The sequence below is a fragment of the Mastigoproctus giganteus genome, chromosome 2 (assembly GCF_048544385.1).
Source record: "Mastigoproctus giganteus isolate SK-2022 chromosome 2, ASM4854438v1, whole genome shotgun sequence".
Classification (NCBI taxonomy): Eukaryota; Metazoa; Arthropoda; class Arachnida; order Uropygi; family Thelyphonidae; genus Mastigoproctus; species Mastigoproctus giganteus.
In genome coordinates this window covers 228,794,195-228,811,813 of record NC_143576.1, presented here as the reverse complement: position 1 = coordinate 228,811,813, position 17,619 = coordinate 228,794,195, and the positions used below count along the sequence as shown (strand labels likewise).

Sequence of the window (17,619 nt, the reverse complement as noted above, 5' to 3'; positions counted from 1 at the left end):
AGGACAGATGGGGACAACATCCACTAAGGGAGCAATTACAAAGAAATTCATCCCTGATGTAACGTTCACGTTCCCAAAAGCCCCAAGCTGGTTTTCCCCTGGCCTGTATATAACATACCTCCTCACAGGCCACGGGGCGATACAAGAAAAATTAACGTCTCAGGGCATCACAGATGATCCACGCTGCCACTGTGGCACTGACAGATCTTGGCACCATATAATGTATGACTGTCCTAACTACGAAGACTTGAGATCTATTCTGATCACAAAGATTATTAATTTGCCAAAGGACCAAGAACATATACTAATTCATACCCATTACAATTATAAATACTTCACCACTTTTGCACAGGATGTCTTTAACAGACAAAGAACATTAAGGAGCCTAAACCACCAAAACCAATAACTTGAGACAGATTCTGGGCACCCACCTCTCCAGTAGCATCAACTGCTGACCTCATCGAAGCTCAATTGAACTGAAATTCACTTCCTTCATCCAAGTTCCATCGGGCTGATATCTGCAACTGAATCTCCAGGCAAGATCAACCAGTACCTGATCCCACTGAAGACTCCAAAACCCAGACACTGGAGACACCAGCAGCTTTTCTGCCACAAGCCACATTGGCGATCAAACCAAGCACTCTAGCCTGGTTTTCTTTTACTCTCCTCCCCAGCTGGGGGGAGGAGATTGGTTACTGTATCCTTCCCCCTGGTACCACCTGGTGAGGCCTGGGCCTGACTCTCTGGGGTCATCTTCTCTATCGTCCCCATACCTCTGTCTTTTCCCCCCAGCCTTCAGCTCCCCCTACTCTGTGTATCTCACAGTGTACACCCCACACAACTTATCAATTAATAACATCCAAATTTAAACCATGCGTACATTACTCTTGGCCTTTTATATTCTAGCGTTAACCCCCTTTTTTATTTCTTTTTATTTATTTTATTTTTTATTTATTATTTATTTATTTTTTACATAGGCTCTTGCCACTGAAATCTTTGGAAACTAGGTGGCAGGGCCTGCCAGAGTACAAAAATCTACTGGGTACCTGACCTGCCTCCCCGGGGCCAAGTGCAGTAACGGTGGGTTCCAACAGGGGCCCAACGGCTAAATGGTCAGAAGAACAACGGTACACAACACTACCCATCCGTCCACTCCCCGCACACTTTTTAAATCTGTGGCCTTCACAGAGTTCTGTGCTATACAAACAGAGTACACAACATGGAAATGGGGGGAACCCCTGGTGCTGTCAGACAACTAATACACTTTGCTCATATTCATGATCTAATCAGAAGCAATCAATGTTTAATTATCTGCAAAGTTGCTAGTGAAATTAGTCTTAATGAGGCATTATCAATCAATTTTAACACAATTGGGAATGTGACACATTTCAGCCAAGTTTATATCCTACATCCTCACTGATGATCACAAAGAGCAGTGAATTCTTGTGTGCCAAGATCTTCATCAAAATACTGCTGATGACCCATACTTTTTCTTCCGCCGACCGGGCTAGCCGGGTGGGTAAAGCGCCTGCCTGGCAACCCAAAGGTCGCAGGTTCGAATCCCGCCTTGGGCTTGGATCAAAGTACTGCAAAAAACCTTGGCAGGTGCACTATGGCCACAGAAGCCAATGCACCAATAACTACCAAAAAAAAAAAAAAACTTTTTCTTCCTTTGTTACGTTTGATAAATCATGGGTGTATAGTTATGATTCTGAATCAAATTCCCTGTCCTCTCAATGGAAGATTCTGTCTTCTCTAAGACCAAGGAAAAATGAAATAAGCAAAACAGTCTCAATCACATGTGAAGATCATGCTTATCGTATTTTTTGACTCACAGGTTATTGTCATTTTGAATTTATCATGTATGATCAAATATTATGCCAGGAATGTCACTAAACAATTTTATGGCAGTTGTGCAATACTGTTCGAGAAAACAGACAGAAAGGTCTGTTTTCTCAGTCCTCAGGGAATTGGTGTATGCTTTGTGACAATACCGCTGTACCCTCAGCGCTTTCCATTCAAGATTTCTTGTGAAGCATTCTTTCACTATAGTTAGCTATATTCACTAGATTTAGCTCCCTGTGATTTCCCCCCAACCCCAAGATTAAAGCCCCTAATTGAATTCATGACCCCTAGTTCTAGAATTCTTTATAACAGTAAAAATTCCACCTTCATTCATTTTACTAACCCCTCTCAGAGTCTTATAAACCTCAATCAGGTCCCTTCTAAGGTGCCTGGTTGTCAAGCTCTGTAGCCCACATCATGAAAGACTTTCCTTGTACAGTTACCCTTTTGCCAAACCCACCATGCTAGTTGCCCATCTTTGGACACTTTTTCAAAAAGCTCAATACCTTTTTTCAGATAAGGTCTCAATGCTTGGACACAATATTCCAAATGGGGTCTTACGATGTAAAATGCCTTTTACAGTGGGACTATGACCTCCATTATTCATCACCTGCCACAAATCAATCCAGAAAATGCTCTGTCTTCATGGTCACCATATCTACTATGTGTAAATTCATGTGTAGTGTGAATTATTTCTCACTCAGTCATTTTTTTCACTCTCGCATATCATGCTGTCCAATAACAAAATTGGTCCTGTGGTAAGGTGTGGATGATACCGATCCTTTTGCTGAGTTGATTATGATCGGACATGCAATTTCATAGTAGTTATTCTGCACAAGCTCATCCACCTGGCCATCACTTGTTGCATTAATGGCCTTGTGTGCTTGGCCAAGATGTAGTAGTTCCTGTCTAAATTACCATCCTTGTGTGAGCTATTTATACCATTAGAAGACCATACATATTTCAAACAATCTGCCTCATACAGTTTGTAGTAAATGTTCACTGGTTTCTCACTCCCTGCACTCAAATTGCACCGCTGAATGTTAGGCACATGACATGCCAATTATATCAGATAATTTGACTGTATTACTAGAAGTCATGTATAGACATTTAAGAGATTTTTCAGCCCCCTTGCAAGCAAAATCCCCCAATTTATTTTAGATTATAATTTCAACTGTAATTCTTAGTATTATTACAACATAGTATGTACACACCATGTTGTAATGCAATATTTGTAGTTATGTTTTTTATCTACTCTAAAGGAATTTGATATAATAAACACTATACCATTATAAAATTTTTTTTTATTTTCAGTCGACATTGCGGCCGGATCCTGTGTTCCAAGTGTTCAGATAAGGATATGCCTATCTTAAAGTTCAATCTCAACAAGCCAGTACGAGTGTGTGAAGTATGCTTTGATGTACTCACAGTTGGAGCATTATGAGTTCCACGGTTTTTTTTTTTTTTTTTTTGTTAATCATAAATTAAAAATGAACTTATACAAAACAGGTGTTAGGTAATTTGAGACATTTCAGGTGACTATTATTGTTCAGAATGTACAACAGATTCACTCAGTCACCCTTTTTTTATCTTTCTTTTATCATGTGAAAGATTATTTTCAAAATGGAAAGCATTTTTTTAGTAGAAAGTGCAGTTAACATACTGTAATTAACTGTATACATATGATGGAAATAGATGTAAAAATTATTTCAGAAGTGTAATTGAAAAATTCTTAAACATACATTTTTCTGTTGCCTTGCCATGAATAATTACTTATAAATGCCATTTTTTTTTTTCAAAATATAAAAACATTTATGATTAATCATTTTGAATAAAACTAACATTTCTCTATGAATAGTGTTTTATTTTTTTAATAACTTTGTTAATAATGAAAATTAGAGTTGTATAAGTAAAGATATGTTAACTGGAATTTTAAAAACAACCCTACTAATATTCTGAAATCTTTTTTTCATTCTAGCTGTCACTTTGAAATATTTGTGCATTCTTTTAAAATGATACAAAAACTTAGATATGTAGTTCATACATATGTTATTGTTGATTAAAATTACACTTTGCAGAAACAGTTTCTGTAAATGTGCTTTCCTACAGAAATGAGCTTTCTCCAAGAATACAAAATGAAACTAATTCTTTAAAATTTGGTTGTTCATAATACAACGAAAGTGCATATATGAAAATTTATTTCATTTCTTTTGTTTTGACAGTCCTAGTTTATATTATTACAGTGTGCATAGTTTATCATATAGCACACATAATTCTGTATTGCTAAAAGTAATGTATTTTATTAATTTTCATTTATTATCTTTTAATATTTATTAATGGGCTTGGCATGTGTGGAATGAAAATTTGATTGAAGCAACGAATTTAATAATAAAGCATTTCAGACTTTATAGTGAAAAAAGAGGTACAGAAAGGAAAAAAATAATATTAATAACCAAAAGGAGGCTTAGAGATCATTATTTAATGAGCATGAAATTAAGATATCAGCCATTATCCTGAAATAGGAGATTCGGCAATTTGAATTTGCTGAAGATTGAAGAGTAATCAAAAGTAATTACCACTGCATTTTAAATTATCAAATCAATTATGAATATGATTGAAGAAAAGGAAGGTGATGAATAACTACCATGACATTCTGGATATTGTAATTGTAAATGTTGGTCTTATTGGAAAGGAATTCATTGGCTGCAATTACCTTCTTCCAGAATTAAATTGCTTCTCATGCTGTAGTTTAATAAACTTAATTGATAATTGCAAAGAAACTAAAAGAGTGACTAAATAATTAAAGATGTTGTAAGTTCTGAATCTGTACGGAACCATGTGAAAAGTTAAAATAAACTGGTAGTGCCAAAGTGATTTGTTATAGTTTCCTTATGTGCAGGTAGTGTTTGAAAAGTGAATTTTGTATCAGTGGTGCATGTACATAATGCATACATGTTATTTTATAAAAATATCACTTTGTAACATTATTGTAGAAATATAAATAATGTAAACTTAGCTATTTATTTGTTATTCAGGATTCCTGTGTTTAATCATGTATGTTACTGAATATCAGTTTTTAGTGGGTTATTTTTCATATTTTGTATAAAAAAAAGTTAACTTTAGTTACTGTGTTTTAAAAAATAAAGCAAATTGCGAATTGCTTTACATGTGGAATTTTTTTTTTCAATAATTACACTGGTCAACATGATTTTTATCTCCACTAATATATCAGCTGTTTAGTCAACTTTTATGCATAGATATCAAAAATAATTCCTAAAATTTTGCATTGAGTGACAATTTCTACATATACAGGTTTTTGTCTTTACCCATATGTGTATCCTACTACAATTTAGGGAAGTAGATATGAGACTGATCCGCTGTACTACTGCAAATAATAATGTTTGCAATGTGCTCATAGATGTTGGTAATGTTGGGAGGGATTAACATTAGTCAACTAGATATGAATGGATTAACTGTTGATGATGCTGCTCTGGTTTCAGACAAATTGAATAGGTATTTGGCATCTACATTCACACTTGGGGAATTCTTTAGGGAGAGGGGGATACCAGAAATTTATCAAACTCTAACAGGGAGCCAAATGATTTTTTGGCCTGAGTTAAAAAGAGTTTTTATTTGCAAGTAATATGTTGAAAAGCAACATAGTTCCCTGTGGAATTAATGAACTTTTTCCACAAATTCTGCACAGTGTTGATTCCAGCTGCAAATAAAATTCTTTCTTGGGCTGCATGGAATGTATCTACAGCAACAATGACGTCACTGTCAATGTGAAAATGGATGTCAGCTGGGTATTTTTCAAGTTATGAAATAGGTGAAAGTCCTTTGGTGTTAGTTCTGTTAATATGGGGGATGGTCCTAGATTTCAAAGCTGTATTTGTGCAGTGCAGCCATGGCTATGGCAGACTTTTGAGCAGGCACTTTGTCCTGGTAAAATAAAACTAATTTTCTGAATTTTCCTTAGCATGTGATGTTTTCATGCAAAGGTCAGCATCCCAAAAAATATCAATGCAATCATCCTGCCAGCAGACGGAATCAAATTGGCTTTATTTGAGGGGGGGGGGGGGTAGAGGTGTGTTTACACTGTTTGGACTGCTCCTTCGTCTCTGGCTGAAAGTTGTGGACCCATATCTCATCCATGGTCACAGACCTCTGCAAGGAAATATGCTGGATCTGCTGTGGGACTTACCATGCTGAAACCTTTTCATAGAAAGATGAGTACACCATATATTTTCATAGAGTGTACCACATAACCTCTGTTTGTGGTACACATTCTAGTGAGCTGTGCAAGATGCTGGCAGTGTACTGAACTGTCACCCATTGATCACTCATCCAGATCATGCACACTTTCAAAAACTGGAGTGATGGATGTTGCAGGTGTTCCACATAATGAATCATTTTTGAGATTCTCCCTCCCTCATTTAAATTCTGCTTCTGACTTCTTAATCATGGAATAGGAAGGGACATTATACTCCAGTGTTGTAACCATATCCTCATAAATTGGCCTTGGCATTAGCCCTTTTTCCCCCCTCCAAATATTAATTGACTGCAGTGTGCTTGATTTTGTCCATCTTTCCTCATTCACACAACTTTGAGTTGAAAAAAAATATTATTGAAACTGCATGAAACTTGGGTTTCTATTTGAAGTGGTATATATTAAGTAGAGGAATTTTTTATGCTGTACCACTGCCATTTCATAGTTAGGCCAAGAACTTTTCAAACCCTCATATACTAAGGGAAGCAGCTAAAGAGTTAAACAAACCCTTTGCTATAATCATGAGAGCATCTTTGGAGTCAAGAGAGGTCCCTGTGGACTGGAGATATGCAAATATCCCATTTCACAAAGTGAATGTGAAGGGTAACATTAGTAATGCCAGACCTGTTACCTTAATTTCTATTCCAAGGAAAATAATGGAGTTACTGGTTAAAGGACTAATGCAGGACCATCTAAAGAGGCATGCAGTCACAACACAATTTTGTTAAAGAGTGATCTTGTCTGACCAATTTGATTCGATACTATGATGCAGAAACAAAGGAACTAGATGCAAAAAATTTTGATAACATATACTTGGATTTCAGGAAAGCTTTTTGTACTGTTAAAATAAAATACTGCTATACAAATTGGATGAGTGTGACATTAAGGGCAAGTTACTGCTCCGCATAAAGCGATCACTGAGTTGTAGAAGGCAAAGATGATTATCAATGAATGCTGCTGCCCTTTGTGGAGTTTCCTAGGGGTTTAGTTCTGGGCCCACCATTGTTTTCTATATCTATTAATGATATTAATGAAAGTATATCAGGCTTAGTGTCTAAGTTTGCAGATGATACAGTAGTTAGCACAAATTGTTAATTAGCAGTAATCAAAGTATGCTACTGCAATGTCTAGGAAAATGAAGATGGGCTGAGAAAAGGCAGTCGAAGTGTAACATTGACAGATGCAAGGTACTGCATATGGGTAGCAGTAATCCCAGATTAACATATCAACTGTGATACTACACTCAGGGTAGTGGAAATGAAAAAGATGTGGGTAATTGTGCAATCAGCCCATGGAATTTTGCTGTCAGAGATAAGGAGGTGATTATCTCATTGGATATGACAATGATTAGGCACATCTTTTGTTCCTATACTGCATGCAAGTCTGAAGGCTTCATTTTATGATGGGTGTGGGATGCAGAAGATGGCAATGAGGTTGGTGAGGAGGAGGACAAAAAGAGTGCTTTTACTAAGAAAGGCTTCAAATTTTGCAAATTACATCATCTGCAAGTTGATCTGATTGAGGTATTTAAGGCTTTGGATGGATTGAGTAAGCTCAATGCTGATGGCATTCTTTCTCTTGCTAAGACTACACACATAGGCATAATTTAAATCGAAGAAGGATGGTTGCAAGATAAACGTGTGGACGTTTTCCTTTAGTTTCAAGTGGTTGATTGCCGCAACAAACTTCTATCTATTGTGGAGGTTGATAGATTGAATAAATTCAAGGAAGTAGACAAACTTGAATGGGATGGATGGATGATCTCAGAAGGTGGGTTTTTTTTGTTTTTTCTTTTTGCATGATGCTGTATAAGCTTGTTTTCTTTCATTATTTACTGATACTGACATTTAATATGGCTAACTGAAAAAATTAAATGTCTTTTGCTCTACCCATAATGTAGCAAGAACTATGCACACATTAATGGTTGCAATTTCTGCATAACAAAAATACTGGAGATGTCCAGAAAGCAAGCACAGCATCTATCTTAACATGTCATTTGCAATAAGGCCTATTCCACCTAATTGAGAGCTTTAAATACAAGATCCCCAAAATCATGGTATAATGGAAGCAGTAACAAATATAGCAAGGATACTTGTGTTGCAGATTTCACTGGGCCATTCACTTCAATGAATTTGAACTACCACCACAAAATTTTAACATACTTAACTTAGTTAAGCAAGAACTGATTTATCTCATGATTTTTTTTTTTTTTTTTTTGTAAACCCCAAACACGAGAGGTATTAGAACCTATAGTACTTAGTACCATGCTTGCATTGGAGGTTGAGAAGACGAAAGATATTTGTTGACATTGGACTTGAACTTCTGTAGACTGTAATTTTCAGGAAATACGTATGAAGAAAGGTTGTTCCAGAAACCGGCAGTTGAAGGAATAAACAACAAAGGTGAAAAGTTGGTTCTGTGAGTTTGAAGTTTGCCAGTAAATGGAAGTTGGCTGGTGGAAGCACGTGTTCGGACTGTTTTGAAGGAAAGAGTGGGAACAATAGAAGCCAATTCAGAAGAACAGTGCCCGTGGAAGTATCTGTAGAAGAAGCATGCAGCAGAAACAGTACGTCTATGACAGCAAATGGAGAGACTGTTAGAGATGAATCATTAATTAACCTAACTGCTCTCTTCTGAATGGAATCAAGAGAGAGGTTTTGGGGGGGACACCACTCCAGATGTGGGAACAATATTCCATGGCTGAACGGATTTGCGATTTATACAGAGTGAGCAGCTGTTTGGAAGAAAAGTGATGCTGAGAGCGAAAGAGAAAGCCAAGTTTTTTAGATGCAGAGGAAGCAATATTTGTGATGTGCTTCTGCCAAGAGAGATTAGAAGTCAGGGTAATCCCCAAAAGAGATATATCATTTTGCCTAGAAATCGGAGTGTAACTAAATATAAGCATAGGAGCAGAAGAATCCTTTTTGTGAGATATAAGACAAGATTGAGTTTTAGAAGGGTTGAAATCAACTAAGTTGCCTTTGCCCCATTGGAAAATTACCAGAAGATCAGCATTTAAGGAATTGGTAGCAGATTTTTGAGAAGTTCGAGCTGAATGAGCAGGGCAAGGTTTCCCAAAATGGAAAGTGGAATGCAATGTCCTATCATCGGCAAAACTATGGATAGGATTTCCAGTCAATGGAAGAAGGTCATTAATATACAAGAGGAAAAGAGTGGGGGAAAGAACAACCTTGGGGGACACCGGCATTAGTGGAGAAGTTAGAAGACAGAGCCATCACCCTCGGTGAGTGATCAGAGAGAAAACTGGATAACCAATTACTAAAAACAGTTGGCAAACCATAAGATGGAAGCTTGTTTAGAAGACCTTTATGCCAAACACGATCGAAAGCCTTTGAGATGTCAAGGGCAACTACTTCTGTTTCAGCGAACCTTTCCATTGAATTAGTCCATAAATGGGTAACATAAGCCAGAAGATCACACCAGTGGATCGACACTGACGGAATCCATACTGGCGATCATTGATCAGATGGAAGGTTTCTTGGTAGTCTAAGAGTTGGTGGTTAATTGATATCTCTATTACTTTAGAAAGAGTAGAAGTAATTGCAATGGGAAGGATTTGTCACCCTTTTTAGGAACTGGCTGGAAATGAGCAAATTTCGAAGCAGAAGGAAAAACACCTTTGGAATAAGAAAGTGAAAAAAGGCGACAACGAATGGGATTAAGTGCAGGAGCACAGGTTTTGAAAACAAGTGGAGAAATAGCATTGGGACTTGGAGCTTTCTTAGCATCAAGATTCGTCAAAATCCTTCTGACATCCTTTTAGCATTAGCATTAGTAGAGGCATATGATGCAAGAAAGCAAGCTTATGCAGCATCAGTCAAAAAAAAAAGAAAACACTTCCATTTCATCCCTCCGTTCGTTCGAAATCCATCTGAGCCTTAAAATTTATTTAGGCTATCAACTTCCACAACTATCAACTTTTGATGGAAGACCACAGGAGGCATTGAATGGAGTGTGTTGGGAATGCTGGGAAGTGTTTTACCAAGATCATTAATACATGAGTTGGAAGAAAAATGCGATGCTAGCAGGTCAGCTTTATCCTTGGCTGAAGTGACAACAGAACCATCTGGTTTGGACAGAGGTGGGAGCAGAGATAAACAAAAGTTGCCGCCAATAGCTTTTCCCGCAACTTTGACCAGGATGCTCGGCTTCCATTAGGACAAGAAGCAAGGTTTCTACACTTAGCCTGTTCAAACTCTAGTTTGGACTGATTAATAACTGCTTTACAATTGTTGCGAGCTTTGGTGTAGGCAGAAAATGAACGTGAAGAATTAGAAACAATCCAATTACGATATACAACGTTCTCCTCTTGAATAGCCTTAGCACATTTATTGGAAAACCAAGGTTTAGATAAAGGACGAGATTTTAAAGAGGAGTGTGGGATAAAGGATTCCATTCCTGCAAGAATAATTTCACTGACACGATCTGAGCAAACGTTGACATCAGAAGTTTTGAAACAGTAATCTGACCAAGGAAAAGAAAAGAAATTTTGCAGATCATCCCGTTTTGCATTCTTGTAATTCCAAACAACACGAGGTTGGGAATAGCCATGAGATAAAGGCTCTATCGGAGAAGAGACAATCACCAAGTTGTGATCTGAAGTGCATAAAGGACCTCTCACTTCGACCGTGTACTTAGAAGGGTTGTTTGTGAGAAAAAAATCAAGCGTGTTGGCTGTATGATTAGGATTGTCTGGTATTCTTGTAGGTAAATGAACAATCTGTGCAAGGTCATTAGTAATTGCAAAAGTCTCAGCATCTCGACCAGCTGGGTCGGTGTGACTAGAAAACGGAAGCCAGCTGGAGTTGTGAACATTAAAATTACCAAGAAAAATTACCTCACTGTTAGGAACGTTGGACTGGAAAAAGTCAAGTTGCAAAGAGAGGAAGTCAAAGAGCTCCAAGTGATTAATGGAGTTGGGAGAACGGTAGAGACAACAGATGAATTTGACACAATGAGGTAGAGAGATTTTAAGCCAGAGAAGATCAAAGAGAGGAGATTCCAAATCTGACAGGGAATATCAGAACGGGCATATGCACAAGTACCACCTTTAAGGAGAAAGGAATCATACAGCGAATAATTTGGGCATCTGAGACGAGCACTAGTTGAATCAACCGATAACTGAGATTCTGTCAGAAAAAGTAAATGGGTGTGGCAGGCTGCAAGTGGAAATGGACATCGTTGAGATTACAATTGAGACCACGTTTAAACTTTTCCAAAGAGCTTACAAAACTCCTTGATTCTAGATTGCAGTTGTGAATTCACTTGAAGCAAGAACTAGAGTTACAGCATGTCAAAATTTTAGATATTTCATTATGGAAAACTGTTTCTGTAAAGAAATGAGTGGTCTTCTAAATGAACTGGATATTTGAACACAATCCTAATGGATGGCATGTATTTACTGATGCCTCAAAATGAAGTTTAAAAGCAGTTTTGCTGTACAATGGAAATGCATTCCTATCATTACTCTACTTTGTACTGTTGTGTCGAAATTAATCAAAGTATATCCGAAATCCTGACTGCAGTGAGGTACCATGACATTGCTTGGAATGTCTCCGGTGATCTTAAGGTAATTGGGTTATCCATTTATAGGAGATTTCCCAAAATACTGTTTTTCTCTCTGGGACATTTGTGCAGCAGTAGGAAAAGAGGGAGGAATTTTTACCAGGGAGAACTAATGTAAAATATGTTCCACTTGAACCAAAAATGGTTCTCCCATCTTTGCGTATAAAGCCTGGATTAATCAAGATTTTTTAAGATCCTAGATAAAGTAAGTGGATTCTCTTAACCTAAGGGAAGTATTTACCAATTTAATAGAAACAAAAGCGAAAGATGAAATTTTTGCTGGACCCCAAATTTTGATCTATTTGAAACAGCTATAGGATATCTCTTTAAGAATATAATTTGTTCAATTTATTTTATTAATGTGATTAGAATTTATGAATTCATAACTAATAAATAATGTATAATATTAGGTCATGTTAGGGAAAATATAAAAGTGGGCCAAAATTAAGGGAATATGGGATCAGAATTTTTTTTGTTCAAATGCACGCTAAATCGACTCTTGCAACGTTAAACAAACTAATCAACATAAATGTACATGTTTATACCCTATGACCACTAAGAGTTCTGGCAGCATATTGGTTCGATACCTTGTAAGTTAACTCAAGACCACAGATTAATACAGATCAACTCGCATAGAAGACCATGGTAGTACAAAAATGACAGTTGCCTAAATAAATAAGCTGCTATAAGAGATCTTTCAGCTAAGTACTGTAACCACTGCAGTGCATTTTGTGGTGGTTATGTGGCGAATGTATGAGTATTGTGCCAACTGAAATATTTTCATTTCATACTTTAGCCAATTTCTGTAAATTGTACTCAAGTATTAATACATAAAAGTAAGGTTACCGAAGTTTGCATAAAGAGAAGTCTAGTTCTTTAGACTGTCACAAACATTCTCTCAGGTATGCCAAGCTGGGCTTGCTACTTGGGAAGTCTAAATGATGATGAAACTGATATTTGGGTGACACTCAAGTCAGATGGACCTAATTTCAGCAAAGTCAGTTTGTGGCAGCAAAATCCTCTGCTTGCACCTTCACAATGTTGGGACTGGGTAACCCCATGTACAAGTTCAGAAATATGGTACCGAGCATACTGGAGGTGACTACTCAGGTGCGAACAGAGGTCGAGGTGTGGCATCCAGATGACACGAAATGCCCCTATGTGTTACCATGAAATACTAGGTGGTAGATGAGTCATAAACCGTTGCAATACCACCACCTCACTTATTGGAGGCTTGAAGTAAACCCACGTTTAGTCTCCAGAGCAAAGATATAATAATCCCCGATCCCATCGTGCAATATGATTGATGTCTTGAGGATATGATGAACGTAATGGCAAGATCCAATCTTCCTTAAGTTTCAAGGGTGTAGCTATAAAACTGTTTGAAGGCTGGCTGCTAGACAGTCCACCAGACCAAACCTATTCTTAATTCTAAGAGGCTTCCAAATCAGTTAGTGTATAATCTCGCTGCCACTACTTTGCCAGATAATAACTGGAGGGAGTTTGGGTAATGTGTGTGTGGGGGGGGGGCCATGGCCAAGGGCCACGTTATGTCAAGGAGCTGGCTATATTCTTGCCATATCCAAAATTTTCATGACTTCATACTTCATAACTTCATGTGTCCTCCCCACGTTTTCGTACTACTTAATACATCATGAATTGTCGACCTAACAGAACAAACAAGCCAAAAGATTTAAACCTCAGAAACACTTCCCAATTTATTTCACAAATATACGTGGTCTCAGATCCAAACTCAATGGTGTCCATTTTCACTTACACTCTTCCAAACCCCATGTACTTTTTCGGACAGTACCCCAGTCATTCGTTGATTCAACCACTGGTCTGAATTAACATTAGTAGAGGCATATGATGCAAGCTTATACAGCATCAGCCAAAAAAGAAAAAAAAAAACGCTCCCATTGCACCCCTGCGTTCGTTCCAAGTACCTGTCCAGCTTTATATCAGCCTTAAATTTTTGTATCAGCCTTAAATTTATTTAGGCTATCAACTTCCACAACAAAGGATGGAAATCTGTTCCACCAACCAACCACCCGCTGGCTAAAGGCAAATTTCCACACAACTGTCTTTTCTCAATTTGAATTTATGCCCTCTCAAATGACTATTCTGAGCAAGCGGAAAAATTCCATCAGCATTAAGGATGCTCAAATCATTCAAGACTTTATATACATAAATCAGATCACCTCGCAGGTGCCTAGTCTCCAGACACTAAATTACTCTTAGGTGTACGCATTGGGGGCATTGATTCAAACTGAGGAAACACAGTTGTAGAATAGATGTGCAGAAATTTGACTTTCCAGCAATCCTTTGCGTTTACCTTTACCCTGTGGGTAAAGGTAAACGCAAAGGATTGCTGGAAGAAACTTCCATCTGTTGTTATGGAAGTTGATAGCTTAAATAAATTCAAGGCAGAACTAGACAAACATTTGGAACGAATGGATCAGTGAAAGGTAAGGGCTTTCTTTTTTTTGGCTGATGCTGTATAAGCTTTGCATCATGTGCCTCTGCTAATGCTAATTTGCAAAATTTAAGCCTTTCTTCGTAAGAGCAACCCTTTGTTCCATTCACTAATCTTGTTTCCCTTCTCTGTACTCGTTTCAACAGCTCTACATCCTTCTTAAAATGAGACCTCCAGACTTGAATACAGTACTCAAAGTGTGGCCAGACCATTGCCTTATATAAGGGGATAATCACCTCCTTATCTCTGCTAGAATAGGAAAAATCGAAATGGTGGGCGAACAGTGTAATTTAGATACCGTTATTTTTGACGTGTGGGGCATTCGCTTGCGTACAGATAGAGTGGGGTAGGGAGAATGAAGATTGGGGGGATAAAGACAGAAGAATGAGGTCAATAGGGAAGACGAACTCAGGTGGCATCATTCACTTATTCATTTATTATTTACACACAATATAGTCTCAACATTATGTACATAAAAGTATATACATGATTTATATACAAGATATATTTGCATATAATTATATGCTCTGACAAACATTAAACTCTCGTGTGTGTGTGTGTGTCCAAGTGTGTTCTTATTCAGGGTAGCTCCCAGGCATAAGCCCAAATCTACCTTGAGAACCTGGGAATATGTAGTCTTTACAAAGCAGTCCTGAAAAGTATGTTAAATTACGTGAGTCTGATTTTACTGTAGCGCAATTCCCACTTGAAATTCCGTACCCACTGCAGGTAGTGCAATACCAGTGAGTGCCAGCAATCCCGCGCCCCGGGTTGCCCATACCAGGGAGGCAGCAGGAAAAAAAAAAAAAAAAAAAAAACACACACATATAATAAAACAACAATAATATTCAATAGTCTGGATGGCACAACTATAAACTTCAAAAATCACAATTCAACTGAATATTTCCTCAGTTGCTGTTTCACATGCACTGGAACCTCCAAAACCAACAACGGTACTATCCAGCAAATCTCCAACTTAACGCCATGGATAATAGAACCTTTAGACGACCAGACCCGACGCAATGAATAAGATCAAGCACCCCAGAATCCAGAATGGAGCATTCATAATCGCAGCACAAAAGACAACTAACCAGAGCACCAGTACCAACACCATGAATCAGGTCCAGCACCCCAGCTGCTAGCCAGATGTAGAAACAAATAGTGAAACTCCATGAAGACAATTAAGTCACTAGGTTTGCCTCTCAAGAAAGGCTCTGAGAATAGTTCTTCTTGCAAAAACAGCAGCTGAAAACTCCTGTGGAGTATGCCCATTGATGCTACCAGAGTGGGTTTGGTGAGTAAGGGAAGACTGGGTTTGGCGAAGCTGTCACCTGCTCCCCTCGCCGGGGTGAGGGAGAAGAAAGGGCCGAACAAGGGAGCCGACTCGGATCGCCAAAATGGCGTGTATGCACAAAGCTGCAGATTCGTCATGTCCGCGACAGCGTCCCGTCCAATAGTTGGTCTGTGTTGGGATAGGATCCCGTCCACTGCTGGTCCAATAATCAGGATGTGAATGTGGTGTGGTGTCACTCATGGGACCTAGGTCCCATCCAGTAAAGGCATAGACATGGTCATCCATTTCGGTTGTCAGAGTTCCAGTGTCGAGTCTAGGGAAGTTGTGGTAGCGCTCGTAGTCTGGTGAATAGTTCGTGTGAAAATTGTGAGAGGGCTCTGTAGTACTCCTCCTCCCACAGCACAAGGTGTTCCTGATCCTTCGCGTTGAAACATATTTTTGTTATAAAGTGGCATCTTATATCCTCAAAGAGGAGACATTCATGCATCAGATGTGTCCTGTCTGGTTTTCACCGCACGCAGTGGCATAGTGGTGATTATTTTATTCCGAAGGTCAGAAGTTTGACGTTAAAGGAACTGTGCCCCGTTACAAGGAAGGTGGTATAGATCCCCGGTAAGAACCAGACCGGCTGGTGGGGGTAGAATTGGGTAACGTCTGGGATTAATTTCTGGGTTATAGCGCATAGTTTATTATCTTAAGGTTTTATTAGCATTTGCATTAGCATTAGTAGAGGCATTTGATGCAAGAAAGCAAGCTTATGCAGCATCAGCCAAAAAAAAAAAAAAAAAAAAAACACTTCCACTTCACCCCTCTGTTCGTTCGAAATACCTGTCCAGCTGAGCCTTAAACTTATTTAGGCTATCAACTTCCACGACAAGGGATGGAAGTCTGTTCCACCAACCAGCCACCCGCTGGCTAAAGGTAAATTTCCGCACGTCTATCCTACATCTGTCTTTCCTCAATTTGAATTTATGCCCTCTCAGGTGATTATTCTGAGCGAGAGGAAGAATCCCATCAGCATTGAGCATGCTGAAACCATTCAAGGCTTTATACACCTCTATCAGATCACCTCGCTGGTGCCTAGTCTCCAGACACTGTAATTTGCAAAACTTAAGCCTTTCTTCGTAAGAGCACCCCTTTGTTCCATTCACTAATCTTGTTGCCCTTCTCTGTACTCGTTCCAGCAGCTCTACATCCTTCTTGAAATGAGGCCTCCAGACCTGTATACAGTACTCTAGGTGTGGCCTGACCATTGCCTTATACAAGGGAATAATCACCTCCTTATCCCTGCTAGAAAAATTCCTATATATCATTGACAATACACCATGAGCTACTCTTGCAGCCCGTCTGCACTCCTCAGAGAACTTCATATCTGCCTGCACAACCACCCCCCAGGTCCCTTTCATTCTCTACCACTGTCAGTGTAGTACCACAGAGTTGATACGTTGCTCTGGGGTTGCTGTTTCCCATGTGTAGTACTTTACATTTCTCAATGTTAAACTTCATTTGCCACCTCTCAGCCCATCTGCTCAACCTTTCCAGATCCTGTTGCAGCAGCATAGTGTCAGTAGTGTCCTTGACAACCCTGCCTACCTTTGTATCGTCTGCAAACTTGGACATTAAGCTTGATATACCATCATCAATATCATTTATAAATACAGAAAACAATAATGGACCCAACAGTGAGCCCTGAGGGACTCCACTAATAACATTAGTCCACGACGAGCAGTGTCCATTGATTACCACTCTCTGTCTTCTCCCCCTCAGCCACCCCTTTATCCACAGCAGCAATTTGCCTCCAATGTCACACTGCTCCAATTTGTGCAGCAGTCTTCCATGTGCAATAGTATCAAAAGCCTTTCTAAGATCCAAGTATATAATCTCAAAGTTATTCCCTGCATCCAGTTCCTTTGTGACTGCATCATAGTATCCAATCAAATTGGTCAGGCAAGACTTTCCCTTAACAAAACCATGCTGTGTCCGAGCTATAACTGAAGTCTTGTCTAAATGATCCTGCAGTGCTTCTTTAACTAGTGCCTCCATTAATTTTCCTGGAACAGAAGTTAAGCTCACAGGTCTATAATTACTTGTGTCAGCCTTTGCTCCTCCTTTGTGAATTGGGGTCACATTTGCACATCTCCAGTCTGT

At 38.7% G+C, this 17,619-nt stretch overlaps 1 protein-coding gene across 1 annotated transcript in view; it reads left to right on the top strand.

Annotated features, from left to right (window-relative positions):
- Window positions 1-3,289, top strand: part of LOC150090216 (ankyrin repeat and FYVE domain-containing protein 1) — a 199,065-nt gene extending 195,776 nt beyond the window's left edge. Inside the window, exon 23 of the mRNA XM_090369021.1 lies at window positions 3,160-3,289. Coding sequence (XP_090225147.1) covers window positions 3,160-3,289 — 130 coding nt within the window. The remainder of the gene's footprint in view (window positions 1-3,159) is intronic.
- The last annotated feature ends 14,330 nt before the right edge of the window (window positions 3,290-17,619 follow it).